This window comes from Gobius niger (assembly GCF_951799975.1).
Source record: "Gobius niger genome assembly, chromosome: 3".
NCBI classification, from domain to species: Eukaryota; Metazoa; Chordata; class Actinopteri; order Gobiiformes; family Gobiidae; genus Gobius; species Gobius niger.
The window spans coordinates 3,571,660-3,595,363 of NC_136854.1; the positions used below are offsets into that span (position 1 = coordinate 3,571,660).

General features: G+C 43.4%; 1 protein-coding gene across 1 annotated transcript in view; it reads left to right on the top strand.

Moving 5' to 3' along the window:
* Positions 1–18,756, top strand: part of LOC306960578 (NACHT, LRR and PYD domains-containing protein 3-like) — a gene marked incomplete at both ends in the record, with an annotated part of 45,316 nt that extends 26,560 nt beyond the window's left edge. The window contains one exon of the mRNA XM_079553010.1: positions 18,254–18,756. Within this exon, the coding sequence (XP_079409136.1) occupies positions 18,254–18,756 (503 nt within the window). The remainder of the gene's footprint in view (positions 1–18,253) is intronic.
* Between the last annotated feature and the right edge of the window lie 4,948 nt (positions 18,757–23,704).

The following is a 23,704-nucleotide window of genomic DNA, read 5'->3' on the forward strand; positions in this document are numbered from 1 at the left end:
GTGAGAATCGTTTGCCCATATGTCAGAGACAGTAATGAGTTTAATTTACTTATTATTTTACAATCAATTGAGTAATTTTGTGTATGAATTAGTTTGTTTCAGCGTCGACTTCTACTGGTGTAATATTGTGAGCTGGTGTCGAACTCTAACCTCTAACAATTAACTGGTGCAGTTTTACAGCAGTGTCAGGCTGGTGAAGGTTAATGATTCATATTTATTATTGGATTATCGATTATGGAACAGGTCGCTTGGAATGAGGCCATTTGGGGTGGGTTTATCCACAACAGCTTTATTTACTGAGTTTAGGAAATGCACATTTTTACAGCAACAGCCTCAAAAAGAAAAATATATCAGCTCCAAACCTTTGCTGTCGATCACATTATTGCAATAAAATAAGTAAGGATTCAGTAAGTAAGTAAATTATTTGTGTAGCGCTTTTCACAGACATAAAGTCACAAAGTGCTTCACAGTAGTAAAACATATAAAGACAGTATATCTAAGGATACAACATTTACAATCAAATGGGCAAAAGGAAGTTCAGCCTAAAGTCGGGGCGCTACAGCTTTGAAAGATCGGTCTCCTGAGTTTTAGAGCAGGTACGTGGAACCATCAGCAGGTTCTGACCAGGTGACCTCAGGCTCCGAGTTGTTGGGCTGCAGGAGATCAGCAATGTAGGTGGGAGCCTGACCATGTAGGACTCCAAAAGGTAGCACCAACAAGTTAAACTGAACATGATGCTCAACAGGAGCCAGTGCAAGGATTTCAATACAGATGTAATGTGGGCTCTCCTGTTTGTCCAGGTCAGAATTCTCTTGGCTCAGTTTTGGACTGACTGCAGACGAGCTAGCTGTTTCTTGTTCAAACACGTGAAGAGTCTGTTGAGAGTCATGTTGCACAGCTGAAAGAGGCAGTTCTTAACCAGCCTCCTTGGGGTGGTCAAAGATCACCCCTAGATTCCTGAATTTAGATTTAACTGTGAGGCTGAAAATTCCTAAGTGCTGTTTAATGGTGGGGATGGCACTATCTGGGGCAAAAATAAGTCCAACCATCCATCCATTTTCTTCCGCTTTATCAGGGGCCAGGTTGTGGGGGCAATCATGATGACCATAGACTCATAAAGTCTTTAATTAATCTTTCATTGTCTGTTATTTTGATTCTTAGTTTCCCTCAGTCTGAGAGCGAGTCAGAGCTGGACACACGATGGAAGCGATAGAGTTGACAGACAACGGAGCCTCGACCTCTAAAACCACTGACCCCAAAGCTCAGAGGTGAGATCCACCACTGTCCTTTATATCAGAGTCTCTAACCCTGTTCTTTACGTCAGAGCCAGACCTAAAGTCTCTTGTGTTCACAGATCTGCTCCTGGGATCGGCCCGGTGTCAGTGAGAAGTGATCACTCCAATGATCCATTGATTGATTTTAAAGGGAAACATGGTTCACAGTAAGTCGAGTCACACCACTTTATGTTTATGACATCTTTAGTGTTTGGGTTTTTGAATAGGAATAAACTGTCAGGTCTCTGTTTGAGCGACTTCAGTGATGCAGTATTTTGAAGTAACATCTGATCTCTTTATAAAGTCCACTCTCTCGGCCCTCTAAGTTATATTAAAGTCTGATGTGTAAACAGTGACATTGTTTTGATTGCAGAGAATGAAATTCATTTGCAAAAAATAGATGTTAGATATCTTGAATGATTGATGTACTGAATGGAGACTTGATATTAATTGTGATGAGACTCAAATAGTTAACTTTAGAAGGCCTTATGTTTGTCGAAGTGAGTATCAATTTTATTTTGGTCAAACATTGATTGATGCATTGATGTTTTTTGCAACTTATACGTATCTTGGTTTTGTTTTTCAAGAGAATATGATTTTCTCTGATGGTAGAAGAGTACTAGCAGATTGTTGCAGGGAGGTCTCTGGGTGCAGTTATCAACAAAATGAAATTATGTCCTGTTATGAGTTTCTCTGTTCTTTACATCAGAGTCGACTCTAACTCTGTTCTTTACGTCAGAGTCAGACCTAAAGTCTCTTGTGTTCACAGATCTGCTCCTGGGATCGGCCCGGTGTCAGTGAGAAGTGATCACTCCAATGATCCATTGATTGATTTTAAAGGGAAACATGGTTCACAGTAAGTCGAGTCACACCACTTTATGTTAATGACATCTTTAGTGTTTGGGTTTTTGAATAGGAATAAACTGTCAGGTCTCTGTTTGAGCGACTTCAGTGATGCAGTGTTTTGAAGTAACGTCTGATTTCTTTATGAAGTCCACTCTCTTGGCCCTCTAAGTTATATTAAAGTCTGATGTGTAAACAGTGACGTTGTTTTGATTGCAGAGAATGAAATTCATTTGCAAAAAATAGATGTTAGATATCTTGAATGATTGATGTACTGAATGGAGACTTGATATTAATTGTGATGAGACTCAAATAGTTAACTTTAGAAGGCCTTATGTTTGTTGAAGTGAGTATCAATTTTATTTTGGTCAAACATTGATTGATGCATTGAGGTTTTTTGCAACCTATACGTATCTTGGTTTTGTTTTTCGTGAGAATATGATAGCAGATTGTGCAGGGAGGTCTCTGGGTGCAGTTATCAATAAGATGAAATTATGTCCTGTTATGAGTTTCTCTGTTCTTTACGTCAACTCTAACTCTGTTCTTTACGTCAGAGTCGACTCTAACTCTGTTCTTTACATCAGAGTCACACCACTTTATGTTAATGACATCTTTAGTGTTTGGGTTTTTGAATTTGACAGTCAATAGGAATAAACTGTCAGGTCTCTGTTTGAGCGACTTCAGTGGGTAAGGGATGACGTCCCCCTAACTATTTGCCTCTGCTGTGGATAATGAGACGTATTGGAAGCGTCTACCATCATTTTTGACTGCTGCACGTTGCAAACGGACCTCTACTGAAGCATAGAGACTGCTCTCCGCTGCGGGGCCTGTTTTGGCGCACAGTCATTATGCCTGGAGACGCGCTTACAACGGATAACATCCAAAACACAGTAAGCAAACAAATGGACGCACTTTTCCAAGACAATGATTTCATGCGTAAAATCACGCAGACGCTGGTGGACTCCCTCATTGAACCGATCAAAAGGGCTCTTACTGAGTCCATCACGGACTCTGTAAGAAACTCCCTAAAGTATGAGCTGCAAAACATGGCTGATTCATTGAATGAACTAAAGGAAAAATATAATGACATCGAGGACGCGCTAGATGAACAAGAACAGTATTCGAGGCGGAACTGTCTTATTCTCTTTGGTGTCCCGGAAAATGACCGTGAAAATGTAAACTAAGTCATCATGAATGTTTTGAGAAACAATCTTAACATAGCGGTGCAACCTGGTGATGTTGACAGGACCCATCGCCTCGGTCCTAATTCCTCCACGCGGGTCAACCCACGGGGGATTATCATCAAGTTTGCCCACTGCAGCCTCAGAGACAAAGTCTACAGGACGAAAAAACAACTCAAGGCAGTAACACCAAAGATGCACATCTTGGAAAACTTGACAGCAAAACGCGCAATACTACTGGATGATTTGCGTAAAAGCTACAAGGACAAGCTGGCTGCAAGCTGGACACAGGATGGTCGCCTCTACCTACTCACAAAAGCAAACAAACGCTACGTGCTAAACAAGGCAAGGCAAGTTTATTTGTAGAGCACAATTCATACACAAGGCAATTCGAAGTGCTTCACAGTTGCATAAATACAAGAAAACAAATAGAATCAATAAAAAACATCAACATAAAATTAATCAATTACAGTAAAAGGCGAGAGTGCAGATAAAATACTTTCAGTCATATGCATCGGTAAAAAGAACTGTTTTCAGCCTGGATTTGAACATTGTCAGAGTTGAGGCCTGTTTCACGTCCTCGTGAAGACTGTTCCAGATTTTAGCTGCATGAAACTGAAACGCAGCCTCACCATGTTTATTATTGACTCTGGGAACCACCAGGAGGCCCCTCCCTGAAGTTCTCAGGGCCCGAGATGGTTCATACGGCTGTAACATGTCAGAGATGTACTTTGGTGCTAAACCATGAAAAGACTTGTACACAAGCAGAGCTGTTTTAAAGTCTATTCTCTGAGTGACAGGAAGCCAGTGCAGAGACCGGAGCACTGGACTAATATGGTCGTATTTCCTGGTTCTTGTGAGGACTCGAGCAGCAGCGTTCTGGATGTACTGTAGTTGTCTGATAGCTCGTTTAGAGAGGCCAGTGAGCAGGCCGTTACAGTAGTCTAACCTGCTGGAGACAAATGCATGGATAAGTCTCTCTAAGTCTGGTTTTGACACTATTCCTCTGATCTTAGCAATGTTTTTCAGATGGTAAAAAGCTGATGATGTTATGGCTTTGATGTGGCTGTTTAAGTTCAGGTCTGAGTCCATGATTACTCCTAGATTTCTAACCTGATTTTTTGGTTTTAGAGAGAGAGACTTGAGGTGACTGATAACACTTTGTCTTTGTGCCTGTGGGCCAAAAACAATGATCTCAGTTTTGCCTGCATTTAGCTGGAGAAAGTTGTTTTGCATCCACAAACTGATCTGTTGGATGCAGTGACAGAGTGTATCTACAGGCCCATGTTCACCAGCCGTCAGTGACACGTAGATTTGAGTGTCATCTGCATAGTTGTGGTACGACACAAACAAACTATCTGACCTTAATAAGCTAGGGATTTGCTGACATTGGATAGTGCTATTACTTTACCTAAATCTGTGAGTATTAACCATGGATCATATGACTCATATTTTTTAGATTTAGTTAAAGTCGGCCTGATCCTCTAAAGGGATTTTCTGTTTGTCTCTATATATCCTGTTTAGACTCCTCTATCCTCATCCTTCCATTTATCCTTCCTTTCTGCTTTTGCTTGGTAATTTCATTAGATTTGGTTAGTTTAGGTTCAGGTTTTAGATTTAGGCCGTAATCTTACAAATTGCATACTAGTAAGTTCAGTATGGTGCCACTGTTTGTTATACACATTGGTTTCCTATTACAGTATGTATCACTCACAAGAAATGCTTTTTAATGACATAGCAAATGATACCAATGATGAAGTACTAGCACTGCCCCAAAACGATTGATTGCAAACAAATTACACGAGAAAATTTTAAACATATTACAAATAGAAACAAGCATCCCTTATCTCTCCTACATCTAAATACAAGAAGCCTAAACAAGCACCACGATGACCTGATATCCCTGCTGACTAGCCTGGACCACAAGTTTGATGTCATAGGGTGCAGTGAAACATGGCTCAATGAAAAGACTTACCTAGGTACCCTCAATCTCGAGGGTTACGGTATAATAAAAACAGGCCTGGCAGATCTGGTGGTGTCGTATGCTTATACGTAAACAAGCTCCACTCTGTGACTGTATGAAACGATTTGTGCATAAAGGATGCTCACTCGGATTTCCTATTTGTTGAAATCAAAGTCAAGAATGGGAAAAATATAATCGTAGGTGTGATATATCGTCCCCCAGACTCCGAGGTAAACACATTTTTGACTAAATATAATAAATCGATCCTGTAAACATTGCTTTATCCTAGGGGACTTTAATATAAATCTAGCCACGGAAACTACTAGAAAAAATGATTTCTTAAATTGCCTGTCCTCCTCATCCTTTTTTCCAACAATCAATGTATATACGCGCATAAAAGATGCATCCAAATCAACCATTGATAATATCATCACAAACATTCACAATACTAGACTTATCTCGGGTGTAATTTTATCAGATATTACTGACCATTTTCCCAATACACTTCTTGCTGACCTAGAAATAAAACTAAATGACTCTGTAATAGAAACCAAAATAAAAGTTTTTAATGAAAAGAATTTACGTAATTTGTCCGAATATCTAAGAAACCATTCATGGATTCTGTCTACTACAGCAAATGTCAAGATGCAGCATATAATGCTTTGATCCATGGAATAACTGAAGGCATAAATCTATGTATACCTGAAAAATTCTAAAAAGAAAAGGAGAGGATGGAAAAAAATGGCTTGCTCAAAGAGTTCTGAAATCAATTAAAAAGAAAAACACTTTGTACCGTCATTACAAAAATGCAGAAACTGAAGCAAATAAAATGAAATATATTTCATATAAGAATAAATTGACAAAAATAATACGTAAAAGCAAAGAAATTTACTATTCTGAGCAGTTAAAGGCTTCTCGTGGCGATCCGAAGCAGTGCTGGAAAGTGCTAAACGAGGTCCTAAACCGGGGTCAAAAATCAAATACATTACCTGACATCATTATGAATGCAGCCAATGGCTCCACTGACAACAATCTTGCAAACCGCTTTAATGAGTATTTTAACACAATAGGTGAAACCCTGTCCAATAATATAAACCCAAAAGAGGGAGCCAATTACAAACAGTATCTAAAAGGCAACTATCCGGACTCTTTCTATCTCTCACCAACTGATAAATATGAAATCCTTAACTTAATTATGGGCATGAAAAGCTCAAACACAGCTGATGCCGACAACATAAGCAGTAAAATCGTAAAATGTATAATTCATGAAATTGTTGACCCTCTAGTTTACTGTATTAACCTCTCCCTTCAATGTGGCGTGGTACCAAGAACGACAAAAAATTCCCAATATTTAAATCTGGTGACAAAAATAACATCCAAAACTATTGACCGATATCAATCCTACCAACGCTATCTAAAATATTTGAAAAAGTTGTCTACAAGAGGTTAATTGACTATTTAAATAAACTAAACATTCTCACATCATCACAATATGGTTTCAGAGAAAAGAGCTCCACCTGCAGGGCAATTCTGGATCTGGTAGAAAAAATCAACGACGCTATCAACAAAGGCGAATGTGGCATAGGCGTTTTCCTTGACTTATCGAAAGCGTTCGATACTGTTGATTTTAACATACTCCTTGGCAAACAACAACATGCAACATTATGGAGTCAGAGGTTTAGCACTCAGCTGGTTCAGCAGCTACTTAAATGAAAGAGAGCAATATGTGCACATTATTAACCTGAATTCACACCGTAAAATTATTACATGTGGGGTCCCACAGGGCTCAATTCTAGGCCCGCTACTATTTATTATTTATGTAAATGACTTTCCAAATTCATCTCAAATTCTCCATAAAGTAATTTTTGCTGATGATACAAACCTATTCCTATCCCACAAAGACCCAACACTTTTACAAAACACCATAAATGATGAATTAACAAAAGTGGACACATGGTTCAATTGTAATAAATTATCATTAAACATAAATAAAACCAAATGTATTGTATTTCACTCAAATAGAAACAGGAGAAATCTTGAAAATGTACGTATCTCAATAAACAGTGTAAATATTGAAAGACTAAATTGTATTACATTTCTTGGAATTCAAATTGACGAACACCTAAATTTCAAAATATCATATTGATCATCTTGTGAAAAAATTATCCAAATATGTTGGTTTATTTTATAAATTAAGACATTTTCTTCCTCTTGAGGCACTTTTAATCTTGTATCGTTCCCTTTTGGAGCCCCATCTAAATTACTGCAACGTGATCTGGTGCAACACATCCCCCAGTTATCTCTTGAAATTACAAGCCCTCCATAAGAAAGCCATTCGAGCCATCTCTTGGGCCAAGTTTAACAGCCCCACTGACTCCTTTTTCTATAAATATAAGCTGCTCAAACTCACGGAGTGCAACTTCTTTCAAAATGCATGTATAATGTATAATGTCATGTCTAGACCTAAGGATAGACTGGCTCCGCTCATCCCAACCTCTACACCTGCTCACGATCACAACACAAGACATAGAACCCTCTTAAAGGAAAAAACGAGAACACTCAAGTGTACAAGTCTTAGTGTGGCGTGCAAAGGCCCCGAAATTTGGAACAAACTGAACACTGAAATTAAAACTGCAACATCTTTTGCCATTTTTAAAAAGAAATAAAAAAAATGAGCTTCTAGGAAAATACAATAAACCCTAGCTGGACCTCTAAAATAAATAAATAAATAAATACAAATAGATAAATAAAAAGCTTGTGTCTGATGGTAGTATGTCCCAATGTGTGTGAGTATATAGTGTGTACCCTTTTAAATTGATGCATTGCTAAAGTAATAAAAGTAAGATATGGTAGCTTTAGATTAGAGTAGGTAAGGTTAGTTATAGGTTTGGAAGGAAATAGGCACCAAAGGTAATGTTTCCTAGGTTGCTAATGTATTAATGTATGTTTGTGTTTTTAATATTGTGTCTTATCTTGGGCCCCATACATAAGCAAACTGTTGCTTCAAGGGTGTCCCATTTATGAATATGCATTATTCCATGAATGAATGTGTAAAATGTTTTTACTGTATATTCATAATAAACTGAACTGAGTGACACAGTGTTTTGAAGTAACTTATGATCTCTTTTTAAAGTCCACTCTCTCGGCCCTCTGTTAAAGTCTGATGTGTAAACAGTGAATAGAAGCGGTGAGAGGACTGTTCCCTGTGGGACCCTAGTGCAGCAACGTCTCCATAAACTCTTGGTTCCCAAAACAAACAAAACACAAAATCAAAAGGTACAAGACTTCAGAGTAGGTTTAGTTTTATCAGATTTTGTTTCTGTGAATTTAATCAGATTTTCTTTTCTGAGTCTGATCCAGGACGGTCCCGTGTGTTTCACTGAAGTGTGTTTTCTTCTTTGTGTCAGGATCCTCCAGAAACATCCTCCGTCTGAACATTTTGTCTCTGTTTATTTTGGAATATTCTTGTCACATGAAGGGAAGGGTCTAAGAAAGATTTACTGAAGGAAACAAAGGCATCTTTAGTAACTGTTGAAATTTAAAGGGAAACATGGTTCACAGTAAGTCGAGTCACACCACTTTATGTTAATGATGTTTTTAGTGTTTGGGTTTTTGAATTGGACAGTCAATAGGAATAAACTGTCAGGTCTCTGTTTGAGCGACTTCAGTGATGCAGTGTTTTGAAGTAACATCTGATCTCTTTAGGAAGTCCACTCTCTTGGCCCTCTAAGTTATATTAAAGTCTGATGTGTAAACAGTGACGTTGTTTTGATTGCAGAGAATGAAATTCATTTGCAAAAAATAGATGTTAGATATCTTGAATGATTGATGTACTGAATGGAGACTTGATATTAATTGTGATGAGACTCAAATAGTTAACTTTAGAAAGCCTTATGTTTGTCGAAGTGAGTATCAATTTTATTTTGGTCAAACATTGATTGATGCATTGAGGTTTTTTGCATCTTATACGTATCTTGGTTTTGTTTTTCATGAGAATATGATTTTCTCTGATGGTAGAAGAGTACTAGCAGATTGTGCAGGGAGGTCTCTGGGTGCAGTTATCAACACGATGAAATTATGTCCTGTTATGAGTTTTTCTGTTCTTTACATCAGAGGCGACTCTAACTCTGTTCTTTACCTCAGAGTCGACTCTAACTCTGGTCTTTACGTCAGAGCCAGACCTAAAGTCTCTCTTGTGTTCACAGATCTGCTCCTGGGATCGGCCCGGTGTCAGTGAGAAGTGATCACTCCAATGATCCATTGATTGATTTTAAAGGAAATCATGGTTCACAGTAAGTCGACTCACACCACTTTATGTTAATGACATCTTTAGTGTTTGGGTTTTAGAATTGGACAGTCAATAGGAATAAACTGTCAGGTCTCTGTTGACGCAGTGTTTTGAAGTAACTTATGATCTCTTTTTAAAGTCCTCTCTCTTGGCCCTCTAAGTTATTTTAAAGTCTGATGTGTAAACACTGAATAGAAGCGGTGAGAGGACTGTTCCCTGTGGGACCCTAGTGCAGCAACATCTCCATAAACTCTTGGTTCCCAAAACAAACAAAACACAAAATCAAAAGGTACAAGACTTCAGAGTAGGTTTAGTTTTATCAGATTCTATTGTTTCTGTGAATGAGCAAATTTTTCTTTTCTGAGTGTGATCCAGGACGGTCCCGTGTGTTTCACTGAAGTGTGTTTTCTTCTTTGTGTCAGGATCCTCCAGAAACATCCTCCGTCTGAACCTTTTGTCTCTGTTTATTTTGGAATATTCTTGTCACATAAAGGGAAGGCCTAAGAAAGATTTACTAAAGGAAACAAAGGCATCTTTAGTAACTGTTGAATTTTTTTTACTGCTTTGTGACAATCACAATTACTGTGCTGTTATTTCAATCACAAAGGATCAGGAACTAAAATCCAGATAATGGACTGTAGACAAAAAATGAACAGCCTTATCTACTTTTAATCATGTGTTTGATAAAAACTACATCGTAACTTAATTTAATCAAATTTATCTTTCAATTGTTTATCCTCAAATAAAACAGGATCCATTACATTTGATATAAATATTTCATGTTTATTGTAAATGTTTTGTCTGTGTTAGACCCAGTGTTGACGTCAGACCAGAAGGTTCTGAACCAGGCCCCGTCTGTGAGTCCCTCAGGAGCGACGGGTCCATGTGGGATCCACTGGATTTTTCCTCAGATCTGTAAGATTGAGTTTGTTTAAACACAAGGACAGACAGTGGTTTAATGAGGTTCTGAAAGTGTGAGAGAAACAGCTGAATCCTGAGGTGTTTGTTGTGTCTCTGTCACAGAGTGGAGCAGGCTCCAGAGCTCAGAGCTCAGCAACATCACACTCAGCTGGACTCCATATTTAAGGTGTGTCCTTCACTGAAGTTTGGAGATGTTCAGATGAATGGACTTGTTTCACACAGATCTGACACTGACTGCATTTGTGTTGTTTCTAATGTGTCTGTGCAGCTTCTGGAGGAGGACATCTTCACTTTTGTCCAGAAGGAGCTGAAGAAGCTCCACAAGGTTCTGAGCACAGATTGCCCAGAATGCTTAGAGCCTGATGAGGATGAGGATGGAGAGGCTTTTCTGAAGATCACTGTGAACTTCCTGAGGAGGAGGCAGCAGAAGGATCTGGCTGAGCATCTGTGGAGCAGTAGGTCCATTTCACTCAGTCATTTGATCTTCTCTGAAACTCAGGCTCTGTCTGTGTCTTTCATTCAGGAAGTCGTTCTGGAGTTCTTCAGCGTAAACTGAAGCGTGACCTGCAGCAGAAGTGTCAGTGTGTGTTTGAGGGCATGGCTAAACAAGGAAGCCCCGCCCTCCTGCAGCAGATCTACACAGAGCTCTACATCACAGAGGGAGGGGCCTCAGAGGTCAACCAGGAACATGAGGTCAGACACATGGAAGCAGCCTCCAGGAAAGCAGGCGGAGCAGAGACAGCCATCACATGTGAAGACATGTTTAAAGGCCCCGCGGACACAGAGGCGCCCGTCAGAACAGTGCTGACAAAGGGAGTGGCTGGCATCGGGAAAACACTGCTCATTCAGAAGTTCAGTCTGGACTGGGCTGAAGGCAAAGCCCACCAGGACGTCCAGCTGCTGTTCCCCTTCACTTTCAGAGCACTCAATGTGCTGAAGGACAGGAGCTTCAGCCTGGTGCAGCTGCTTCATCATTTCTTTAGAGGAACAGAACAAGTGAGCCGCTTTGAAGAGCTGCAGCTGCTCTTCATCTTGGACGGTCTGGACGAGTGCAGACTTCCTCTGGACTTTAGCCGGACCCGGATCCTGACGGAGCCCACAGAGAGCGCCTCAGTGAAGGAGCTGCTGGTGAACCTCATCAGGGGGAGCCTGCTTCCCTCCGCTCGCCTCTGGATAACCACACGCCCCGCGGCGGCCAATCAGATCCCTGCTGAGTGCGTCTCCATGGTGACAGAGGTGCGAGGGTTCAGCGACCCACAGAAGGAGCTGTACTTCAGGAACAGGTTCAGAGACGAGGCCCACACATTCATCTCCCACATCAAGACGTCCCGAAGCCTCCACATCATGTGCTTCATGCCAGTCTTCTGCTGGATCCTCTCCACAGTCCTGGAGCATGTGCTGAAGACCAGAGAGAGAGCAGAGCTGCCCAAGACCCTGACTCAGATGTACATCCACTTCCTGGTGGTTCAGGCCAAAGTCAAGAACATCAAGTATGAAGGAGGATCTGAGACAGACCCACACTGGAGTCCACAGACCAGGAAGATGGTGCAGTCTCTGGGAAAACTGGCCTTTGAGCAGCTGCAGAAAGGAAACCTGATCTTCTACGAGAGTGACCTGAGCGAGTGTGGGCTGGACGCTGCAGCCGCCTCAGTGTACTCCGGAGTCTTCACTCAGGTCTTTAGAGAGGAGCCAGGCCTGTACCAGGACAAGGTCTACTGCTTCATCCATCTGAGTGTGCTGGAGTTTCTTGCTGCTCTTCACGCCCATCAGACCTTCTTCAGAACAGGAATAAACTTGTTAGTAGAAGAGAAGTCCAAATCTTCTAGGTTGAAGCATGTCTTTGTACGTAGCAGCCCAATAGAGTTCTACCAGACGGCTGTGGACCAGGCCTTACAGAGTCCAAACGGACACCTGGACTTGTTCCTGCGGTTCCTCCTGGGTCTTTCACTGCCGACCAATCAGAATCTTCTCCAAGGTCTGCTGACACAGACAGGAAGTAGCTCCCAGACCAATCAGAAAACAGCTGAGTACATCAAGCAGAAGCTGAGTGAGGAAGTGTCTGCAGACAGAAGCATCAACCTGCTCCACTGTCTGAATGAACTGAATGATGGTTCTCAGGTGGAGCAGGTCCAACGGTACCTGAGATAAGGACGTCTGTCTGAAGGTGGACTGTCTCCTGCTCAGTGGTCAACTTTGGCCTTCATCTTACTGTCATCAGAAGAAGCTCTGGAGCAGTTTGAGCTGAAGAAACACTGTGCTTCAGAGGAGGCTCTGCTGAGGCTGCTGCCAGTGGTCAAAGCCTCCAACAAAGCTCTGTGAGTGAGGTCTATGTAAGTATGAACCTTCTAAACTTCTCCTAAAACAGTGTGTTCTCTCCAGACTGAGCAGCTGTAACCTGTCAGAGAGCACCTGTGAAGCTCTGTCCTCAGTCCTCAGCTCCTCTAGTCTGACAGTCCTGGACCTCAGTAACAACGACCTGAAGGACTCAGGGCTAAAGATGTTGTCTGTCGGACTGAAGAGTCCTCACTGTAAACTGGAGCAGCTCAGGTCAGAGGGTTTACTCTTCATCTCTGTGAGTTTGTCATTTCTATGACTCTGTTTAACCCTGTGTGTTCAGACTGTCAGGGTGTCTGATCTCAGAGGAAGGCTGTGCTGCTCTGGCCTCAGCTCTGAGGTCCAACCCCTCCCATCTGACAGACCTGGACCTCAGCTTCAACCATCCAGGAGACACAGGAGTAAAGCTCCTGACTGCTCTACAGGAGGACCCCCACTGCTCACTCTCCACTCTCAGGTGAGGACACACTCATTACAGTTAAGATATTATTACTCTCATTTACTGTATAAACATTGTAATGTAAGAAACTGGTCTGTAATTTCTTTTAGAAGTCCATTCAGAGTGTTCATGAATCTGTCTCAGTAACAACATTAGCTCATGTTTTGCTGTTTTTTTTTTAAGTATAAATGAGAAGCAGCGTTCGATCCTAACGTGGATGGACAGTGAGGGTGTGTTTTGTGAGAAAACAGGGCTGTTATTGTGTGACAATCTGTTGTCTGTAATAGTGCATTGTTTGACTATCTACATTTGACTCACACAGGAGATGTGACCATAATGTGCATTAAAGAAAACACATTGCACCAACTCTGTTGTGTGGCCATTAATAAATTATTCTGATTCTGATTCTGATCATCTGCATGCCCTGTTTAACTGAAGTGTGTTTCCTCAGACTGGATCCTGCTGGAGCTGAGAGGTTAAAACCAGGACTCAGGAAGTGTGAGTATAACGTTCATTAGACGCAAAGTTTTCTGGGAAACGGAGTCCTCATATAAACGCGTCTGTTGCTGAAATTTCCTGACTCTCTGAATGTGGTCCAGCTGTTTTCGCCCAAACCTGTAATAAACTCTCAGTTTGTTCGTCCTCATCACTGGCCCCGCCCATGGATACACAGCCCCGCCCACTGGCACAAAGTACCGCCCACTGACAAAGCCCCGTCCACCATCAGACCTACACTCTGTGGAACACTTTGGATGAAAATGGTACGGGGTGGCACAGTAGTACTGTGGTTACCGCTCGTGCTTCTCAGCTAGAAAGTCCCAGGTTCAATTCCCACCTGGACGGGGCCTTTCTGTGGAGGTTTTCCCTGCAGGTTTCCTCCGGATTTTTTTATAGGTAGGTGTAATTTCCTGCTTGGCATTACTGCCTGTCGCACATCCTCCGGTGCCCATGGGTTAGCTGCAAGGTCATCAGCCAGGAACCACCAATCACCAACATTTTGCCCCTTTAATCCTGGAACGTCTCATGGTGGCGGAGCAGTGACATGACGCCTCCCTGTCACTCCCTGCAGCTGTAGGATGTTGTCCCCTGCAGTTGTCATTGGGGTTAAGTGTTTTTCCTCAACTCCTATACTTCCTTCTCAAAGCTCACTTGTGGCCCTGCGCAGCTTTCCACCCGTGACTCCTGCGTCCCTCAAGAGCCGTATCATTGACAGCCCCACAAAGCCTCGGCAGCCAAGTTCAACAGGGTTGATGGCGGCCTTCCAGCCAGCCTCCCGGCACACTGAAGCCAGCTCGGAATACTTGGCCTTCTTGCGCTCGTAGGCAGCCTCGATCTCCCCCTCTGATGGAACTGTGAGTTCAATGAGGTGCACCACTTTTGCTTTCGAAGACCAAACCACAATGTCAGGGCGGAGAGATGTGATGGTGATCTCAGTGGCGAACTGGAGCTGCTTATTAAGGTCAACCCTCATGTTCCACTCCAGGTTGGGGGCAAAAGGCCGCAGTCTCTCCCTTGGCCTGGTGTAATTTTGCCCATCCCCTTGCCTGACAAAGTTGGTGTGGTTCTTTGCTGGTGGTAGCCGTTTGCTACCCTGTCTGCACATTTCCAGCACCTCAGCGAGCTTCCTGAGGACCTGGTCATGGCGCCACTTGTAGCGTCCCTGGGAGGGTGCAGTCTTGCAGCCTAACAGGATGTGTTGAAGGCTTGCATTGGGAGCATTACAGAGTGAGCAGCATTCCTCATTACCAAACCACTGGTGCAGGTTACGAGGACAGGGAAGCGTGTCGTAGGTTGAACGGATAAGGAAGCTGAGCCTCGCCTGCGGGATCTTCCACAGGTCAGACCAACTGATGTTGACAACTCCCTCCCAAGTTGTCCATGTTCCTTGCCGGCCCTGTGAGACGGCCTTGATCTTATAGCGCTCTTCCTCCATCCGCGTCACTTCTGACACCACCATCTCCTTCCTCTCGTTGCGGGTAGCCTTAGACCAAAACTGTGGTGCCTCGCCCCACCCTAGACCAGCTCTTCCTGAATGAATTCTGCCCACGATCTCTCGATGCTGCAACCTGCAGACCGCATGGCCCACCACAGCTTCTGCGTTCCACTGGTCTTCTCTCGCATGTACCCCACGCTTATTGACTGCAGTGGCAATTGCAGTGCGTTCTTCCCAAAGAGGCCAGAATCAGAGAGACACCGTGGTAGCCCCAGCCACTTTCTGATGAAGGTGTTGGCTTTTCCATCCATCTTCCTCACGGTGGATGAGGTTATCTCACTCATCTTCAGGGGCCACATCAGTCTCCTGTAGAGTGTGAATTGGTAGCACCAAACCTTGTATTTCCCGGGGAGCTGGCTTTGGTCGATCCTTGCCAGGCTGTCCGAAAGCCGTTTCATGACGGTCCTCCCCATCTGTTTGTCAGAGAGTTCTGTAGAAACTCCTGATAGGTTGTCCGGACAGAAGAGGGATTGTCTCTCCCCCGGCAACAAAGGTGGTGCTGTTGTTTATGGCTCCCCTTCTTCTGAGCCATAAACAACAAACTACGGGATTTGGCGGGCTTAACCTTCATCCTGGCCCATGACATCAACTCATCAAACCTTTTTAACAGCCTAGATGTGCATGCTGCTGTTTAAAGGAGGCTAGTGACATCGTCCATGTAGCTTCTCAGTGGAGGAAGCTTCTGGCAGTTTGATCCCTCCCACCATCTGCCTCGCCCCTATGAGATCTTGAAGGCAGCAACAAACAGGATTGGTGAAATAGCACACCCCATGGCAATTCCCACCTGTAGTTGTTGCCACCCAGTAGTGAAGTCCTGGAGGGCGAGACACATCTGCAGATCACTGAACTACAGTGCTACCAAGTTTCTGATGCAGAGGGGCATATGGAAGAAGTCCAGAGCATAGCTGATCAGCTGATGTGGAACTGATCCATACGCGTTTGCGAGATCGAGCCAGACGATGTGCAGGTCGGTCTTCTCCCTCTTGGCTCTCTGGATTTGGTTCCAGATAATTGACGAGTGCTCGATGCACCCTGGGAAGCCTGGAACTCCTGCTTCTGGCAGTTGGTATCAATGTAGCCATTCTTTAGCAGGAATTTGGTCATCCTTCTTGCCAGTACAGAGAAGAAGATTTTCCCTTCTACATTCAGCAGGGCGATGTTTCTGAATTGGCCGATGTCTTTAGAGTCTTCCTCTTTAGGAGTGAAGACTGCTACAGCTCTTTGCCATTCTGATGGAATGATTTGCTTTTTCCAAGCGGTTCTCATTAGGTACCACAGTAGCTCCAGTACCTTAGGGCAGTTTTTATAGAGCTTGTAGGGAACTCCATTGGGGCCTGGTGCTGATGATGACCTCGCCTTGCTCACAACTTGCCTGACTTCGCTGAGCTTAGGGGGCATTATGTTGAACTCGACTGTTGGCAGCCCAGGCCGTGGCACATACCCTGGTGTTCCTAGAGGGACGTTTCTCAGCGGGTCACTGTGCTGCCTTTTAGCATGCTGTTCTATTTGCTCCCTGGTGGCTTCGAGCTTCCCGGACTTCTTCTCCTCTAGCAGCCGTCTTGCGTGCTTGAAGGGATCCTTGAAGAAGCTGGATCGCTCCTTTTGCTTCAGCTTGCTGCGCTTGCGGATGCGTTCAGCTCGGCAGAGTCTTGCTAGCCTTTGCCTCACTTCTTCCCACAGGACTTTCAGGCCTTCTCTCTCTGGATAGTCTGCTTTCCTCCAGTTCTCTGTCCTTACAGCTCTGGTATATGGTGTCTCCAAACTGATTGAGCTTGACTTCGACGACTCCACACAATGTTCCCTCCAGGATCTTGATCAGGTCTACATCCAGTGTTTGCCATGCCTCTGCTTGGCTGGACTTTGGCCATTTGAGTGTGGCCTTCCTCTCTGGTCTCTTGGCCTCTGCTTGTGGCTCTTTTCCCGGTGGGATGGCTTGGGTGGGGTCTTGGTGTTCGGTAGGGGGCTTCGCGTCCATGGAAGGGACTTCCTTCTCTGTTCCTTCTATGCCTACAGCTGCATTGGGTCCGTCGGCACTGTGGTTTTCGACCCGGCTCGTGGTCCCTCTTGTCTTACCGGCTACTGCAGTGCAAGGTTGCTGTTGACCTCTCCCACCACACTTCGCTTTTCCCTGATGGATTCGCAACCCCCTGAACGTTGTTATCTTCTCCCATCCACAAACACACTTTCGGAGGACCTTCTCCTCTCCTCTGTCTGGGTTTCTGGCGATCTCGTTATCCTTTTCCATTGCAGTTGTCATTGCCGTGAGGTCCGTCCGGTTAGGCCCATCTTCCATCCCGCCTCTCGGAGGGCCTGTGGGTTGTTTTCTCTTATAATTCTTCGTAGTTAAGTTTGGGTGTCTCTTTTCCAAGATACTAGTGGGTTGGGTAACTAGCCGCCCACTCCCGGTGCGGTCTTTCCCTGCTGTCAACCAGACTTTCCTGGCTGTCCTCCAGTCTTCCCTTGACTCCAACTGCCCTGTTCGCAGTAGTCACTGGGATACTTTGTATGAGTTTAAATGTAAATGCTCATTAGTTTTCTTTATCTGTAGCAGGACAACACAAAGAAGAATTAAAGTTTTAATACGAAAGAAAATGTTTCTTAAATGTCACTTCAGAAAATTCCAGGTTATGTGTGACTACGTCACAAGAGAAACTAAACTGAAACATAAATAAATAAGCTCAGATTCACTCAGACAGTGCTGTTTCTGCAGTGGGTCATTCAAAAGCCTTTGGAACAGACATCTTTGCAACATAAAAATAAATTTGCTCAAATTTATTCTATTTTGGGGTGAAATGTTACACACTGTGGCTTAAACATAAGCACAGTGTTTAAATTGTGTACAAATGTTTAAAATTAAATCAGTAATGTATTTATTGATACATATTTTAATGTTTCAGTCCATTTCAAATAAATAAAAATGAGGTTCTCCTCTAACGAGTGAACAGGGACTGACTGCTGCTGTGTTTTCTCTCCGATTCTCTCCGATTTCACTGAACTCTCTCTGGATCCAAACACAGCTCAGAGAGAACTCAAAGTGTCTTACAACAAGATGAAGGCGACACATGTGAGAGAAGAGCAGCCGTATCCATATCATCAGGACAGATTTGAGAACTGGTATCAGCTTCTGTGTGTCACTGGTCTGACTGGGCACTGCTACTGGGAGGTCCAGTGGACTGGAGAGGTTTCTATATCAGTGTCTTACAGAGGAATCAGCAGGAAAGGAGTCGGTGAGGACAGCTGGTTTGGACACAATGATCAGTCCTGGAGTCTGTTCTGCTCCGATCATGGTTTCTCTGTTTGGCATAAAAACAAACAAACCCGCCTCCCTCAGCCCGGCTCCTCCTCTGGGACAGTAGGGGTGTATGTGGACTGTGCTGCTGGCTCTCTGTCCTTCTACACAGTCTCCTCTGAGGAACTGATCCACCTCCACACCTTCAACACCACCTTCACTCAGACCCTGATCCCTGGGTTTGGGCTCTGGGGACCTGCCTCCAGAGTCTCTCTGTGCACGCCAGACTGAGGATCAGAGTCTCAATTATATGGATGAGTTTCTGTCACATGACCTTTTCCTGGTGCGTTTGAAGTACATAATGACCAAGTCAGTATGTTATAAAAATGAGCTGTGCATTTTTAAGAAACAAATAACGATGTAAGCAACAAATATATTAAAAAATGATGTTGATGGAATGGTGAGGTGGTTTGAACATGGTTGATTAAAAAATCATGTGGTTGAATACATATAATCATTGTTTATTGTTAAACAATTATGCAAATATAATTTTTCTACGATTTTCTAAATTGTCAACTCAAATAACAGTCAGCATAGTTTTCAAGTCTTTAACTGGTAGAGAATCATTTGAATGGGGTAGAATTTTCTTTTTTTTCTTTTTTAAATAAACAGTAAAAAAAAACCTCAAAATCTACTGTTCCAAATTATTATGCAACTCATCGTTTCAATACATTTTAAAGCTTGTAAATAACTGAAAATGGTCATTTGTTGAATTTGTAGCACTAGGAGGTCATATTTACTGAAATCAAAGATATTTCAATCAAAAACATCTTTACAGGTCAGGTTATATTTTAACATATGACCTTCTTTGAGCAGCTTCAAAATTCTTAAATCCATTAAACTTGTGAGTTTTTGGACAGTTTCCGCTTAAATTTCTTTGCAGGATGTTAGAATAGCCTCCCAGAGCTAACCTGGCTACCGCCAGACTGCTGTGTGCGCTCGAATCATTTCGAACTGCACAACAGCCTGGGGACCATGGCTGAAATTTTTGTGTGGATTTGGGAACCAATCACAGAACGAGGAGGGACGGCAAGATGATGACGAGCTATTCCATATACGGAAGCTTGTAGTCTATTTATGAAAAAAAAAAAAAAAGGTTTATTTACGGATCAAACATGACAGCAGCAGACGCAACGCTATTTTTCGATCAAGCTTTAGGCCGTGTTCTAAATTATTTATCTCAAAAGTTTACAGCGGGTACGTCATACGTCATCGGATACGATGATACGATTGGCTCTGGCCTCGTGCAGACGCATGATAGACATTCGTAGAGCCCAATAAACGACTATGGACGATCGTAAACCACACCTCTCCCACGAGAAAATGAATTGGTGGTCCCCAGACTAAATATCCCTTGTGATTTTAGTCTGGCATTAGCCAGGCTCCCCCAGAGCTGCTGTTTGGATGAAAACTGCCTCCCACCCTGATAGATGCACACCATTACATGAATGTTTCTTCAAACCAGATCTAACTGCAAACATGCAACATAACGTTAGGCTGAAGCTGTGACCAAAAGTAACGTTCACATCACTGATGTAGTGGTTTTGTTACAGTTTTAACATTAGCAGCACTGCTCCACTGGGGGGCGTCATTACTGTCTTCATCTCGTATACGAACCCGTAGCAGTATTCAGGTTTCTGAGGTTACAAGTTTTCCAAGTGGGAAGTGGTAAATTTACCAGTTACCAGTTGCCTGGAATGCACCATTAGCACATGTTAAACTGCATTTTTAAAGCAGATGGAGAAATTTGAAAAACAATGAGTGACTAACACGGACTGTGTGACATCACCATGACTTTATTCCACAGCTCGGTGTGGTTCATTCAAACAGGTCCTTTAAATGTTTACAGTATGTACAGCATGCCCACTGTCACACCGTGAGGGTTCAGAATAAGCACAAGCACATGTCCAGGCAGAGACCCTCCCTGACCACCAGGGGGCGGCGTGGTTCTTCATGCATCACACCAGAGCTCTGACTGCACGAGTGTCAGCGCAGACAGAGCTGGAAGTCACAACGCAGAAAGACTGACAAACGGCTCCATCATTATGTTCATCATGTGTCAAAGTCAGAGATTTATCATCATTCAACATTATTCATCACCAAAAGCAAGTCCAACCTTTAAACCTCAGAGAAATGAGACAACACATTTTATAAGTTTACTTTTCTGCTTTCACGGTGAGACGCTGCAGGTGAACAGAGAAACAATGTTCACACGGACTGTATTATAACACACAAACCAAGTCTAAATCAGGTCATTATCAATGTTTTTTCACAGCAGATTGTCCTGTAGAAGCGAGAAACCGGCACCTAAGCTAGTGTTAGCATCTCCATATGTGATATAGCGGCATTGACATGTTTAAAAGTGTGCATTTTGAGATGTTAGCATGTGTCGGGGCGTGTGTCACCGTCTGTGTTTCCATACGGGGGATTGTTTCTAGTGTTGTTGCCCCATTCTGGGCAGTGTTTGACTTTTATCAGACATTTGTGGGCGGGGCTGAACTCTGAGGCGCTACAGCCGAAAGGTGCCTGTAAATAGCTTTAAACAGCTTTATGTCCTCCCCTCGTGCTCTCTGTCCTGCACAGGGTTTAGCAGGAGAGGGCACGAGAGCAGAAGTACGTGAACCCACAGGAGTCTTTGAGCAACATGGACGCCTTCTCTGGATCACAAGCTGCAAAACGCTGCTTGATTTGTGAAAATCTGATGTATATTTACTTCAAAACCTGCTGTAAAGATGATGGAATGAGTCGCTTCTGTAAACAATGACTGCGGCCCGCAACCCACGCATCACTAGGGTGTTTGTGTTTGTGTGTGTAAGTGTGTGTGTTTGTGATTTACAGCAAATTCTGCAATGTGGCAAATGTGAGAGGAGTTTGTCTGCGTGTGTTTGAGGGAGGAATATCCACTCTCGACTGCAGAGAGCGGTGAGAACGGCTCATTCTGTGGAAGCCCTTTTCTCCATTTGAAGCTTCTTTGAAGCTAAAATAAATGGCCACGACTTGTCCAAATATGATCAGACTTCCATGTGTTACACATCGTTGGAAAGCTTGGAGACGACACCAGTGGCGTAGCAAGGGTACCAGGGGGCACATTGCTCTCTTTCTCCTGACAAGCGCGTGAGGGAGGGGCTGGGCTCATGGGGCCCTCTCAGGGAGTTTGTGACAGCCAATCGTCGTTGCAACTGCTGCTGCAGTGACTGTATTCTTTTGGTCGTTTCTGTCACATCTGTTGGCCCTCTGGGGCCCTGCTGGCTTGGGGGCCCCAGGCAGCTTCCTGTCTTGCCTAATGCCAAGCTACGCTTCTGGCCGACACTTTTACAATCTGTGAATGACTGAAAATGCACCCGGGACCAACATGTGTTTCAACTTTCTATGATCAGTCACATATTTGAGTTAAAAGGTTTTGCTCAGAGGGATTTGGGATTTCTTTGGTTTTTAAATTAGGGAACAAGTCAAATTTAAATATTTCCTTGTTTTATGGGTTCAAAGCTCAATAAAGTCCGTCCCACGTCGACAAAATATTATAAATAAGCTTTGTATGGGGCGAGTTTGGTTGTTTTCACTCATGGAAACATCTGTGTTTCACCTGCAGCGTCTGGCCTTGAATTAAACCATTTCTTTACCACCTTTGAGGCGAGCGGTTCACGCCTGATTTGGCCTCCATTACCCTCAACACCCAAAGCTTTTGTGATTCCGTTTATTTCCCCATGAGATGTGCAGTGACTCCCGGTGTCCAGCAGGGGGCAGCATCAGGCATGTTCAGGGCCTGAAGCTCCAGGAAGTCATTGACCCTGTTTGATAAAGTTTATATATTCAGCTTCACAGTTTTTGGTCCGGTTCAGTTCGGGACCCGGGCGCCGTAAACAGGGGGTGGGGAGGCGGCGGTAGCACCAAAGCAGCAGCAGCAGCAGCTCCGTCCAGACGTCAGCTCAGCGCAGGAAGCTCAAGAGTGTTGGATCAGCGCGGTGTCCACTGGAAAACTCCAGCAGCGTCCACACCACTCAGGCTTATATTCACAAACAGCCTTTAACCAACTCAGGAAGCTTCTCACAGAACTTACACCAAAACCTGATCCAAAAACCAGACTGATGTTACAAAGCAAACAACATGAACATTATCAATCTGGATTGACTCCCTTTGAAATCATTTGTTTGATGCTTGTTTTTCGCCAAAATGCCCTGATCTTGATCCGCTCACAGACACAGATGCTTTGATTGTGAAATGAATGAACTTTAGGGCTGGGACAATGTCATTCTGCAGTATATTTCATTATGTATGTTGTAGTTTATATAGTAATAAGTGTATAGTGTGAAGATTTTAAATTTCAACAATCTGACTTTTCAGAGCCTGGTACAAGTGTCTTTTCTACTGCAACTTAGTGCATTCATTTGAACAGGTAAAATTTCTGTTTTGATGACCATTAGCCTGATATTCCAGAGCCAATCACATTTGCACTGACCTCAATCTGGGACTGTGCCGGTTTGAATAGTTTTGGGAGAGGACGCTCGTTTGGAGCAGCATTTACAGCTGATTAGATCAAGAAGAACCACAGATCCACTAAATGTTTAGTTTGTAGTAAAGTTTTGTGTTTGTGTTTTGTGTTGCAGCACCTCATGTTTTCTTTTTGTCATCGCCGCGTTGTTGATTAGTGGCTTTTTTGCCAGAATCAATTTTGGTGAAGGCTGGAGTGCTCATGTGGTCCTTTAATGTTGCACGTTAAAAAATGTACCATGTAAAATCATATACATTCATGTTTTTTCTGCTTCTTTTACAAAAATCTCCTGTTGCCTTCGGGTCATAATGCCCTGAAAGCAACACAAGGGATGGATTCCGGTATGTTTGTAAACTCACAAATACACCAGCAAGGAAACATCACGTCCGGTGTGCGGTGATGTTAGATGGATGTTCTGATTCCACATTAGCTTAAACCGAGAGAGAAGCTCGACTCACGGCTTGAGTCGGTCAAAAACTGCCCTTTTTTACAAATATCAGCACTGGGTAATTCTGGGGCGAGCCAACAGGGGGCGATGTTTGGCAGACTCAGAATTCGGGCTCCCACTTTCCACTCTGGTTAGAGACCGTCAACAAGTTACTATAGTAAACTCAATGGAAAAACAATGCTTCATTTTACTCCAAAGCTTTAAAGACGTTTGACCCAAACACCACAAATCACTCTTGAACA